Genomic DNA, 12,991 nt, shown 5'->3' with positions numbered 1-12,991 from the left:
GCCAGGAGAGATTCACCCTCCCCCAGAAAATCTTGAAAATGTTCATCATAATGGCCGAGGTCGCCAAAAATGTTCGCCAAGCATGAGAAGTCAAAGGGTAAGGTCACGGGGCTTCTCATATGCAGCCATGTTTGAGAAATTCTTGGGGAAAGTGGCTACATTCTGTCAAGTTTTCACACTAATTTGATGACATGTAACAAATTTCTGGGCAATATAAACTTTTGTGGCAATGTTTTTTTGACAAACGTGAAGTTTAAGAGAACTTTGCGAAAATCTTTGTGAAACACACTTAAATACATACACACATCTCTAGTATAGAATACTTTAAAGGTATTTAAATATCACATTGTACTGCTATGTGTACCCCTAGGCACAGGTACTGTATGTGCTATGTGCACCCCTAGGCACAGGTACTGTATGTGCTATGTGTACCCCTAGGCACAGGTACTGTATGTGCACCCCTAGGCACAGGTACTGTATGTGCTATGTGTACCCCTAGGCACAGGTACTGTATGTGCTATGTGTACCCCATAGGCACTTAGCTGTTGCGGCCGCCTCCTTACCTGCCGCCCCCTCCTCCTTCCGAACCGCAGTGTCAAATGACACAGGGGACGTCACCAATGTGATGTTGCACGGCGTCATGTTGCCATGGTAACGTGATGTCATTATGTAATTTCACGCTGCAACGTCACGTTGCCATGGCAGCGAGACACCATGTTACGTCACATTGGTGACGTCCGCTGCGTCATTTGACACTGCGGTTCAGAAGGAGGAGGGGGCGGCATGTAAGGAGGCGGCCCCAACAGCTAAGTGCCTATGGGGTACACATAGCACATGCAGTACCTGTGCCTAGGGGTACACATAGCACATACAGTACCTGTGCCTAGGGGTACACATAGCCCATACAGTACCTGTGCCTAGGGGTACACATAGCACATACAGTACAGTACCTCTGCCTAGGGGTACAAATAGCACATAGAGTACCTGCCGTGGCAACAGATAAGTGACTTCACATCAGGCCCGATAGGCCGAAGAGGGTGGCAAAAGTATATGGGGACAGACATTTTTGCCGCCCCTAAATTTTGCCGCCCAAGGCCCGGACCTGTTGAGAAATCTGCCACGGGCTATGTGTAAAAATCCACTCGTCATTTTTCCCTACAATAGATCACAATATTAAACATACATTTAATAAGAGCTTATAGCTCTTTTATAGATCTTTTTACATGCGCTTTTAAAGACCTCACTAAATCTCATCTTCATGTAAAACTCACGTGCAAACTACATCTATGAAGACCTCTCATGTTCCTACATAACATAACTGTACATCATTATCTCTGACGTAATACGGTTGTCACCACTGCACCTACATCCCTACAACATTATAGTATCAAATAACCATTAACACATTATCAACACTTACATGCAGCACTGATACAAATGAGTTGAACTGGAGGAAAAATGGTGAACAACTCAAATCGTCTTTATCGCTTCCTATTCCTAATCCCTACAACATAGGGACACGCCAACATGTCTACAGAATTCAACATCTGCAATTGACACGACAGTAGATTACATTTTACAGCAAGCACTTGAAATGTTCTTGAGACCACAGTAATGTAATGTTTTATTGAAATAAACAATATATAGTAAACACATAGTTACAGTAGTTCACATTTTCTCAGAGACATAAAAGAAAGTGGATGCTCTCTAATATATATATATATATATATATATAGTATGACATTAGTTTGTGCCAATGATGTTGCCAGTCATTGTACCGGAAGTTGCAGCCACATACTGTACGGCTTTGGTAGCGTGGCAGAATAAGGAAGGAAAAGCTGTGGCTGGAGATTTCGCCTACTGTGGCTTTCCCCATTTTGTAGCTTAGTTTTGGGTTAAATCAAGGCCTGGCCAGCAAGATAATTGCCGACTGCCGCAGAACAATACATACAAAATATGGTCATCTCCAGAACTGGGACGGACAAAGGTAATAAGTCCTGAATTAGATTTTGTAAAACATAAATACATGTAAAATACAATTAACACAGTGGATAGTACCTGTAAGGATTATGCTCATGTATGGTAAAGTGCAGTAATCAGAGCCGGTAAAATGATCAATAAAACAATAATCTGATTTGTAAATATTTGGGGATGACATCATTTCTTTACGTTAATGATAAAAAAAATAGGATTTTCTTGTATAGCTTTGACAGTGTACATAGTGCTGTACATATAGTAGGATTGTTACAGACACAATCCTGCCCAGATGAGTTTACAATCTATCTTTTTGGTGAGATAATGTGTACAAGGAGCTGATACTGGGAATTGAACCAGGACTCTCCTGTTTCAAACTCTGAGTAATTATTTTCAGTCGGTGTCTTTACTCACTGAGCCAGCTGTCCACCTATAGTTATGAGCATGGCTTATTATTATGGAATAATGTCCTTTTACTGTCACAAGGTTTGAGTTTGATAGAGACACAGAAGGCCAGAGGCTAAGAGCTGAATCTTACATATTATAATGGTAGGTGCATGTTGAAGAATATTTAACCCCATAAAAACAGCTTGAACCTCTTATTAAATCAGGCCTGACAGCTATTTTTTTTTAATATCCACAAGCTTACTGTATATCTGAAATAGACTATTAGAGATAATCTTAATTTTCAGGGGCTGCTGTGAATCGCAGAGCATTAGAAGCTGCGGAACACTAAGATCCAATACGATTGCATTAAACAGCAGTTAGCAATGAAGGGGAGAATGGACAGGTTTGTGCTGCTGCATGGGAAGGGGGTGTTATTACGATCTGGAAGACACTCCGTTTCTCTTCTAGTGGCCTTAACAGACATTAAAAAGAATCCAAGAAAGAATAGCTCTCTCAATAATAAAGTTTACATTTACTAGCTCTTTAATTGGACAGATATGTAAAAACATATTTGTGGATATATTTAAAAATGGGGCCAAAATGGAAATTGACGTCATACCGAACATCCTTATAGTTTACTATATATTGTAACCTGTTGTTCTCTGGCAGCAATAAACCATGTGACACTACAGATCTACAGATACAGTACCAGGCTTAAGTGGCTGTTAAATGCCGGTTCAGTGCGAGCAATGCAGAATAGCCAACTATCCAGATTTAAAGCCTTCTCTGACAAAAAGCATTGCTAATACATTGCTCTGGTGGTCTACATTAGGGGTGCTCAACTCCAGTCCCCTCTCCCCCCCAATGGGTCAGGTTTTCTGGATTTCCCAGCTTCAGCACAGGTGGCTCAATCAGAGGCTCAGTCAAAGACAGCCTCTGATTGAGCCACCTGGGCTGAAGCAGGGACTGATTGAGCCACTTGTACTGAAGCAGGGATATCCTGAAAACCTGACATGTTAGGAGGTCTTGAGGACAGGACCTAAGTACCACTGGTCTACACTCTGCAGTGCATTATGTGCCTTTTCGGCATTGAAGAAGTAAATACTTTAACATGTTTTCTACAAGTCCAAATCCTAGCGTAAATGAGATATTAATAGAAAATAAATATAAACAATAATCTCTACTTTTGTGACTGTGAATACTATAAAGCAGTATAATACTGTTAACATTATTATATGTGCAACAAAAAATATATACAGTCTAAAAAAAATGATATTGTAGGCATGTTAGATAATGTAATCAGCATTCTTTGCAAAAAAACTGAGGTATAGTAATGATTTTTCACATAGGAAAAATAAATCATATATTATTTCACATAGGTTTTCTTCAATTGAATGACATAGAAGTAGAATTGTAGCTTGTGCTCTAAAATACCTCTTTCTTGTATAGCTGGTAATGTGCATACAGCCAAGCCAGGTCGAAAATAATAAGGAGGACATTTAGATGTTTTTATAGCACTATATGTGCGCCCTACGTCAATATATTTGATTCCAGTCAACAGGGCAATAAACAGTTAAAGGTTTACTGTCTCTGTCTATACTGTTTAGGTGATTCTGAGTTGTCTTTGTACGTGCCAAAATAAAATACAGTCGCGTTTTCAATTTGAAAAGAAGTCTGGTTTATATATAACAGGGTGTAAGGGTGTTCTATATTTTGTGTAATGAGATTACTTCTCCTCCTGGTAAATCTCACTCTTCTTGATGCCCTACGATGATCACATACATTGTGACGTTCTCCCTTACTTGCAGTGTCCTTCATTGTCACATGAAACGACCATTTTTTTGGCTGATGAACTATGGTTTTCTGATTGACGATATGAAAGAGTGCTCATTTTGGTGTTGAGACTCGCATGTGTCCTCATCCTGGGGGGTATATATTTTAGGAACTGAAGGAAATGTTTCCTGAAATTTTTTCCAAAAAAACCATATAAGAAAGGGTTCAGGCAGCTATTAAAGTAAGCAATGCAAATGGTGATCGGCATTCCTGTGTCAACAATGTCAAATATTCGACAGTCCTGGATTACTTGCAGCTGAATCAATATGTCCAGAAAAGTAAACACTTGATGAGGAATCCAGCAGAAGAAAAACACCAAGACGATCGCCACAATCATCTTAAAAATCTCATCATTCCTGGACTTGCCATTTTGGGTGTTATAGGCTTCCTTCAGGGTCTTCCCGATTAAAGTATAGCTTGTTAAAATGATGAAGAAAGGAATGAAGAAACCAACAATATTCTTTGTTAAACCCATGCCGACTAGTAATGCACTATTGTTAGAGTGATAGATAAGACCACAGACTGTCGTGTTGGTATCACCGAAGATGAGTATTTTACGATATATGATAGTGGGCAAGCTTGCCAAGCATGCAAGGAGCCATATGACCACACAAGTTATCCTGGCAACCATCATTGTGCGCCGAATGCGTGACTTCATTGGATGGACGATGGCGAGGTAACGATCAATGCTGAGGCATGTCAGTAAAAACACACTGGTGTATAGGTTTAAGGTGATTGCAGCCGAGGCTAGCTTGCACAAGACGTTGCCAAAGGGCCAATAGTAATGCATGGCTGTGTAGGCTGCCCACAATGGTAACGTGATCACAAAACACAAATCAGCTAGTGCTAAATTCATCAAAAAGATACTGGCCACTGTCTTCATTTTCATGTAGCTGTAAATCACAATGACAACAAGGCTATTTCCAAATATTCCGATGACAAATATTATGCTGTAAACTATTGGAACTGTCACGAATATGTAGTTGTGTCTTCCTGACATGGAACAATTAACTTGAATTCTTTCAAGTGTGTCTTCTTCCCCAGTTGACGTATTCAAAAACATCTTGACCTTTTTTTTTTCCCTGTAGCTATGGCCACTGCAATGCAAAGTGTACCTAGAAAACACAAGCATACATAGTTTCCATACATTATTAGGCACAGAAAAGTTTATACAGTTCTCCCAGTTGTATTTGCAGATCTTAAAACAGCAGACCAAGCAATATCCTACATTTATGTTTAAAAAAAAAAAAAATTAGGTCTGTACTATGAGAAAATAAGTGTAGATGTTTTTTTAAAACAACGCTGAATGACATTTTTAATGTATTATAATGTAACAAGCATTTTTCATTTCTATAGCAACAAAGTCACATCCCCTTCCTCTTCTAAAACAGGCACACCCCTTTTTGAGCTCTGCACCAATTGTATCTAGTGCCTGGTCACATGATCTTTCCCATAGAACTTTGTCATATTAATATGCAAATGCATTCCACTGACTGCAGAACACTCATCTGCAGACATTTAGTGAACCCCCGAGCCAAATCTTCGCCGATCGATCACAGGAGAACAGATCGATCAGCAACGTAGCTAATTACTTATCTTTGTGTGGATTGTATTGATGCACATATTAAAGGGGGAAAAAATAAAATAAATGGCAGCTTTAACAGCTTTAACATTAAGGCCACATCGGATACATGCGCAGACTGATTTTCTGTGAATCTCACTGATCACTGATTTTTAGCATTAACAGCCTCATAGATTTCATTGGTGTCTTACTGATAAAAATGACCACCTTTGTTTGCTTCTGATCCCCCAAATCTCACTCATTCCAGGACTTGGAGGTTGTCATCTCTGTGTAGGCGCAAATACATTTTGAGCCTGTGAGTTATTGAAAAGATAAAAGAATCCAAATAATGGTGTAGCCAGTAGAAAAAAAATGTGTATAGTAAAAAATATATATTGGTCCCACTCACAAAGTTAGGCTGGTAATAAAGGCAGATCAGAGATACATCTCTCTCTGATAAGAGCACTGTGGCCACTCCACTTTTATGTTGTCAGTCTTGTATGTCATACTTGACAAGGATGCAGCTTTCACTCAACGGGATAAAGGAGAGACTCACGATGGTGCAGTATGTCTCAATCAGTGTATATTGTATAGACACAGTGTAACAGGGGACTTATCCCTGTTCAGTAATGTGCCTTTAATCTAGCAGTGTGGTAGTTAATTAATAAACACCACCTGCCTGATTAGATTGTTTACAAAAAGCCTGCCTTTGAGACAGGAAGTGACTCCTCCTTAGCTCTGACTGAGAGCTGACCTTTGGAGAGACAGAGCAGAGGTTCTTGAGTCCCAGGAGAGACTGACCAAAAGAAACCCCGATCTCTGGAGCTGACCAGTCTTGAGCTCTGCACAGCAGAGCTGATTTCAAGACACAGGGAAAACTACTACACCTGAAGCTGAACCAGGAAGTGAGAAGATTTTCCCTCCAAACCACAAGGAACAGATAAGACTTTTATTTACAAGACTTTCTATATCTGCTTAATTCATGCTATGTGTTTGGGGACTTGGAGAAATGCTTGACTAAGGGAGATGTGAATTAATTGAATAGTGTTTTCACTAGAAATACTCCCAAGTGAATGGAAGCTTTGTTCCCCCCCCTTGTTTGGATGTTTTCCTGATTAAAAAGGAAAAGGCACAATAAAGCCTTATTATAATTTCACCTTATAAACGTCTCCCAATTGTGTACCTCTGTGAACGTTCGTCTACACACAGGATATAAAAGTTTCACTCGCATTTTCAATAAATATAACATTTGATTGAGAGGACTTGAAGAACACCGGAGATCGCTGTCACTCTGCCGTTCTCTGCCCGCCTCTGTCCCCCCCTGTGTTCGTCACTTCCTGTAACGTCAGTAGTTCTGGCGGATGAGGCGTCTACGGTCACTCGGCAAGATGATCTCAGGTCCTCCAATGACAGGATTCAACACATTTCGCCGAGGCTTTCTCAAGAATCATTATGACGATGACGATCACAGGGGGGGACAGAGGTGGGCAGAGAACGGCAGAGTGACAGCGATCTCCGGTGTTCTTCAAGTCCTCTCAATCGAATGTTATATTTATTGAAAATGTGAGTGAAACTTTTATATCCTGCATCTATACAATATACACTGATTGAGACATACTGCACCTTCGTGAGTCTCTCCTTTATCCCTTTGAGTGAATGCTGGATCCTTGTCACGTATGACATACAAGACTGACAACATTGAAGTGGAGTGGCCACAGTGCTCTTATCAGAGAGAGATGTATCTCTGATCTGCCTTTATTACCATCCTAACTTTGTGAGTGGGACCAATATATATTTTTTATTATACGCATTTTTTTCTACTGGCTACACCATTATTTGTATTTTTTCATCTTCCATATTCACAACGATACCTGCGAGCACTCCCCAAATTAGGACAATTACACTATTTCGGGACCAGAGGACGGTCCACAACAGGTTTTTTGAGCTGCTGCATTTTCACCTTTTAATCACATTTTTACACTATATTTGGTGAAATATAGCAAAGGTTTTGATAGTAAAGGTTTTTGAATATTTTATTTAATCACTTTATTCTTAATGTTTTGCACATTTGTATTGCACTAAAATTGTTGGGTGATAGCACATATTTAATTTATTGCACATTGTAATTGATAGATACCCGCTTTTTATAAGAAGCGCCGAGTTACACCCTTTGTTTTTCTGTTATTGAAAAGATAAGTATAGGTATTTTTTTCAGAAGTTACAGCAAATTTAAATTATCAACAAGTATATTGCAACGTTTTCTGGTGCTATACACACACACATATATACATATATATGCACACATATATACAAATATACACATATACTTATATACATACATACATACATACATACATACTCAGTGGTCGACAAATCACCAAAAAATCTACTCGCCGAACAAAAAAATCTACTCGCCACCTAGTACCACACGTGTGCTGCTTGGGCCAATAGGAGCTCGCCACGATGTTAAATCCACTCGCCCGGGGCGTGCAAATGTATAGGTTTGTCGAACACTGTACATACTTATATACATACAAACATACATACATATCACTCTTGCTCTCTTTTTTCTCCCCCTTTGTTTTATGACAACACAAACACTAGCAAATGAAATTGTGAAGAGTGGAGGTATAATGTAGTTTGCAATCTCCAGGAGCAGAGGGAGAAAACATCACATTTTCGAAAGTCACAAGCTGGCACCGGCTCTCAGTTCAGAATTGTAATTTTTGTTTGCATTTGGATTTTTTACCCACCCTTTTCAGCTCTCTCAATCTTTATTGACCACAATCACATTTGATTCTTTTTTTTCCCCTTCTTCTCATGATGATTTTACCCTTGTGATTATATAACTGTGACTTGTGGCCTCAGACACTGTGCAATGTAGACACTCACGATTCCTGCTCTTTATCTTATCAGTTTTCCATTTAGAAGGCTAATTATAACACCACAGAAAACGGAAAGGTCTGTCGTTTCCAGATTTCCGCCTGGGTAACAAGTAACTTTAAAACAGCTGGGTAAACCTAGTTTTAAATCAAGTGAGAATATTAAGCTGCTGCATGTCTTAAATAAAAAAAGAAACATGGGATCACGATGTTCTGTAAACGAAAGAGGCTTTCAGTTGAGGCCTTTAAAATGTTTTACTTACTACCGGTGCTTTTTTGTAATCGAAAATGTGCCAGTACCCGCCTCTTTCCTTTTCCTGCTTGTCATGGCAACGTGGCAGCATGTGACGTCGCGAACATTGCCATGGTGACACATTGGTACAAGAAGATACTGCCGGAGAGGAGGAGAAGGTAAGAGAAAACGGTGATGGTAGGTGCCGGTACACTGTGCTGGCGCGTACCATCACAAAAAAATGCCCTGCTTATTACTAAGATGACATCAAGCCATTTGTAAAAAAAAAGAAAGAACCCAATGTGAGATAACAACATGTAAGAATCCAATCTGTATAAACTTCCCATAGTGATTAGGCAACTCAGAGGTTCATTAGATTTGTGTCGGCAGCAAGAATAGTGCATTTTGATAAGATGAAAAACTTAGATATACTTAGATATACAGAGACATATTTAGGAAGCGGGTCTGCTCCATAAGACACCCTCTCTCCGGCTTCACATGAATGGCCAGGAACGTGTCTTTTGCCATAGCGTCACTTAGTAAATATGGACCACAATGTTTCCTGAGGCGTGTTAATAGTATTCCATTACTTAACATCAGCATCAAAATTGCTCAAACAACTTTAAGAACCTTAGCCATCATACTGAGCTCTGAAACACCACAGGAGAACCGCCATACCCAAAACTTGTTATCGTCATGCCTTAACCAGAAACCTCCAACCGCCTGACCGTTTGACCTCCACCTACTATGGCATATATTGATATGAATTACATATCAATATATGCCAGTCATAGTAATAGATGAATATAGATAAATGTATATGTAAATAGTGAGAAACAATATAATGTTATATATATATATATATATATATATATATATATATATATATATATATATATGATTTATCCTTTGCACACAGACTCTTATTCAGGAATCAGTTTAAGATGTCATAATTTATTCATGGAAACAGTCAAAAGCTCGCACAATGTTTCAGGAACAGTCTCCTATTTCTATAATGCAACCGTATTCTCAGCGAGCAAGGGATCCCTTCTACTGTCTTCATACCGGCACCAGCAACAAAGAAGAACCATATTGGTCAGTACAATACCAACCCTTGACACAGGGTGGGGAGGAGATGTAATGTGCAGGGGGGTGATGTGTGGGATGTGCTGGAGGGGAGGGGGATGATGTATGTGATGTGCAGGGGTGGGAGAGATATGTATATAATTACGGTATTGAGTATTTGTTCTTGATTTTTAAACTCTGCTAACACAGTACAGATACACACACACACACACACACACACACACACACACACACACACACACACACACACACACACACACACACACACACACACACACACACACACACACACACACACACTGTATAACAGATGTGATTGCACCCGATAAAGCAAAGCTGTGTGTTTACTCTACCGAGATATTTATAGCAAAAAATGTATGTAATTTTTAATGCACACAATATTTTCGGCAGTGTTTTTTGTGTTAACAGGAGTAACAACGCCTGATACATCTGTATATACGATATCCATCTTTCAGCTTTAAACCCTGTATTGCTTTTTCTAATAATTTATTTTAAATAAATGTTACTGCTCTTGTTCTTAAAGCCCTGTACCTTATTACCGTATACTTTTACCATGCACATTCTGTATGGGGAACCAATATATTTTTTGAAAAATCAGCATTTATTTCAGTGTTGACAAACAAGAAATCTAATTCCTACATTACTCGATACTGTAAGAATCACCTAGAGAGAATAATTACAGCTTCACAACCATTTTTCATTTTATTAAAGATTTAAACAATTGGGGACATTTTGATTGGCCTTGCAGTCTTCAACTAAATTGAATTACCTCTAGCAAAGCCACTGGGCTATAATTAGGATGACAAACTGTTTTAAATCCACATAAAACCAGCTTTGCCACAACAATTGATATCACACGTGCAAGATGACAAAATCCAGGAAATTCAATTAAGGCTGAAAGTTCACCTTTCATTCCAATTAAAGGCCTCAGAACAAATGGAAAGACGTTGTTGCTCTGGATACATCCTTCTTGATTAATACTTTAACAAATGTATTTAAATGCAGAATTGTTTATTTTTTTTGCTTCAATCAGTTGTTTAAAAGAAGATTGTCTAGCCAATGCTTTAGGCAAATGTTTCACTTAACAGGTTAGCAATGTATTGCTTTAATATAGTTTTTTTTTCTATTAGTGACATAAAATATCATTTTAAAATCTAGGATGTTTTAGGCATATTCCTTTCTAAAAAAAATATATGACACCCTGCACACACACAAAAAAAAGATACAGCATGTAAGTTGCTGTTTTTGACTTAGCAAACCTAAAACTCTGTTTCATCATGTTTAATCACTAGATGTAACACTACTGACAGTGTCTGTGTGAGAACGTTGCATCAATGACAGGAAAATTATGGCACAAAATACATCCTGCAGAGCAGGGGTGGCCAACTCCAGTCTTCAAGGGCCACCAGCAGGTCAGGTTTTCAGGATATCCCTGCTTCAGCACAGGTAGCTGAGCCACTGATAGAGACACTTGTGCTGAAGCATGGCCCTTGAGGACTGGGGATTTGCCACTCCTGCTGTAGGGCATTGACGTGTTATGCATATTATACCACTGTGACTGCCATCTACTATCTTTATTTGGCTTCTTAAAACATTAATGCTTGGGCTGCCCACATTGTCGTTTTTTAAGAAATTCTTGCATCTTCGTGATGATGACACCCAAATGTCATTGTTTCTGTTCCGTGTACAACTAATTTCCCTAGAGAAACCAAGGTGAGTAATACCATTATGAGTTAAATACTAACAGAACCTCCTTTATTTCCCCTATATAATACAGTAGGTCACATATTATAAATAGTTACATAGTAGATGAGGTTGAAAATAGACACATGTCCACCTAGTTCAACCTATGCTAAATTTAGTTGACAAATACTTATCCTGTAATTGTATTTACAGTATATTAATCCACAGGAAGGGAAACAAAATACCCCAGTGAAATATCATCCAATGCTTTCTCATAAGGGGAAAAATAATTCCTTCCTGACTCCAAATCAACATCCTTTCCATGTTTACTTATTTGTGTATATCCCCATATACCTTTCCTTTCTAAAAAGATGTCCAGCCTTCTTGTGAAGATATCTATTGTATCTGCTATCACAGTCTCCGTGGGTAATGAATTCCACATTGTAACTGCCCTTAAGGTAAAGATCCATTTCCTTTGTTGCTGGTGAAATGTTTCCTCTAACCTTAAGGGATGGCCGTGTGTCCTTAGTACTGCCCTTGGGAAGAATAGTTCTTTTGGCATGAACCTATCCTTCAAAAATCCATGCTGACTTGTACTAATAATTGTGTCATCCATTACGTCAGTAATTTTCAACCGGGCCGTGAGCAACCCCCAGGGGATTCGCGTCCGCTAGGGGGGGAGAGCTGGGATAACTCTTCCAGCTGTCACAGGCCCGGCGTTGCGGCAACACCCCGCATAGCAGTGACCCAGCGGCACCCAAGCTAAGCAGCAGCAGCCGCCCGGTCACTGCTATCCTTCCTCTCCCTGCTTCTGTCGGCGCCGGAAGTCGCGTCATCGTCTTGCTCACAGGAGGGAGAGGAAGGGTGAGGTAAGAGTGCGTGCTCTCAGCGCCTACAGCTCCCTTAAAGTGTGTATGTGTTTGTGTGTAAGTGAGTGAGGAAGAGTAAGTGTGTGTATGTGAGAGGGGGAGAGTAAGTGTGTGTGTTTGTGTGTTTGTAAGTGAGAGGGGTAGAGTAAGTGTGTGTATATAGAAGAGAGGGGGAGAGTGAGTGTGTGTATATAAGAGAGGGAGCATAAGGGGGAGCGTGTGAGGGGGAGAAGGAGTGTAAGGCAGAGAGTATGAAGGGGAGAGGGAGCGTAAGTAGGAGAGTGTGAGGGGGGTGGGAGACAATAGAGACAGGGGCTAAAGATGGGGTGCCAGGGTTGGGGTTCCTCAGAGTTTCACAATTTAATTTCGGGGTTCCTTAACCAAAAAAAGTTGCAAACCACTGCATTAGGTCTTCCTTAATATTATCCCGTACTAAACCTTCAAGTAGCTTCCTGAGGTCAGG

General features: G+C 39.7%; 1 protein-coding gene across 1 annotated transcript in view; it reads right to left on the bottom strand.

Moving 5' to 3' along the window:
* Positions 1 to 868: 868 nt before the first annotated feature.
* AGTR1 (angiotensin II receptor type 1) overlaps positions 869 to 12,991 on the bottom strand; it is a 38,744-nt gene continuing 26,621 nt past the window's right edge. The window contains exon 3 of the mRNA XM_075570401.1: positions 869 to 5,309. Within this exon, the coding sequence (XP_075426516.1) occupies positions 4,160 to 5,257 (1,098 nt within the window). The 5' untranslated portion in view covers positions 5,258 to 5,309 and the 3' untranslated portion in view covers positions 869 to 4,159. The remainder of the gene's footprint in view (positions 5,310 to 12,991) is intronic.

This window comes from Ascaphus truei, chromosome 14 (genome assembly GCF_040206685.1).
Source record: "Ascaphus truei isolate aAscTru1 chromosome 14, aAscTru1.hap1, whole genome shotgun sequence".
Taxonomy (NCBI): Eukaryota; Metazoa; Chordata; class Amphibia; order Anura; family Ascaphidae; genus Ascaphus; species Ascaphus truei.
This window is presented reverse-complemented; position numbering and strand designations above follow the sequence as displayed.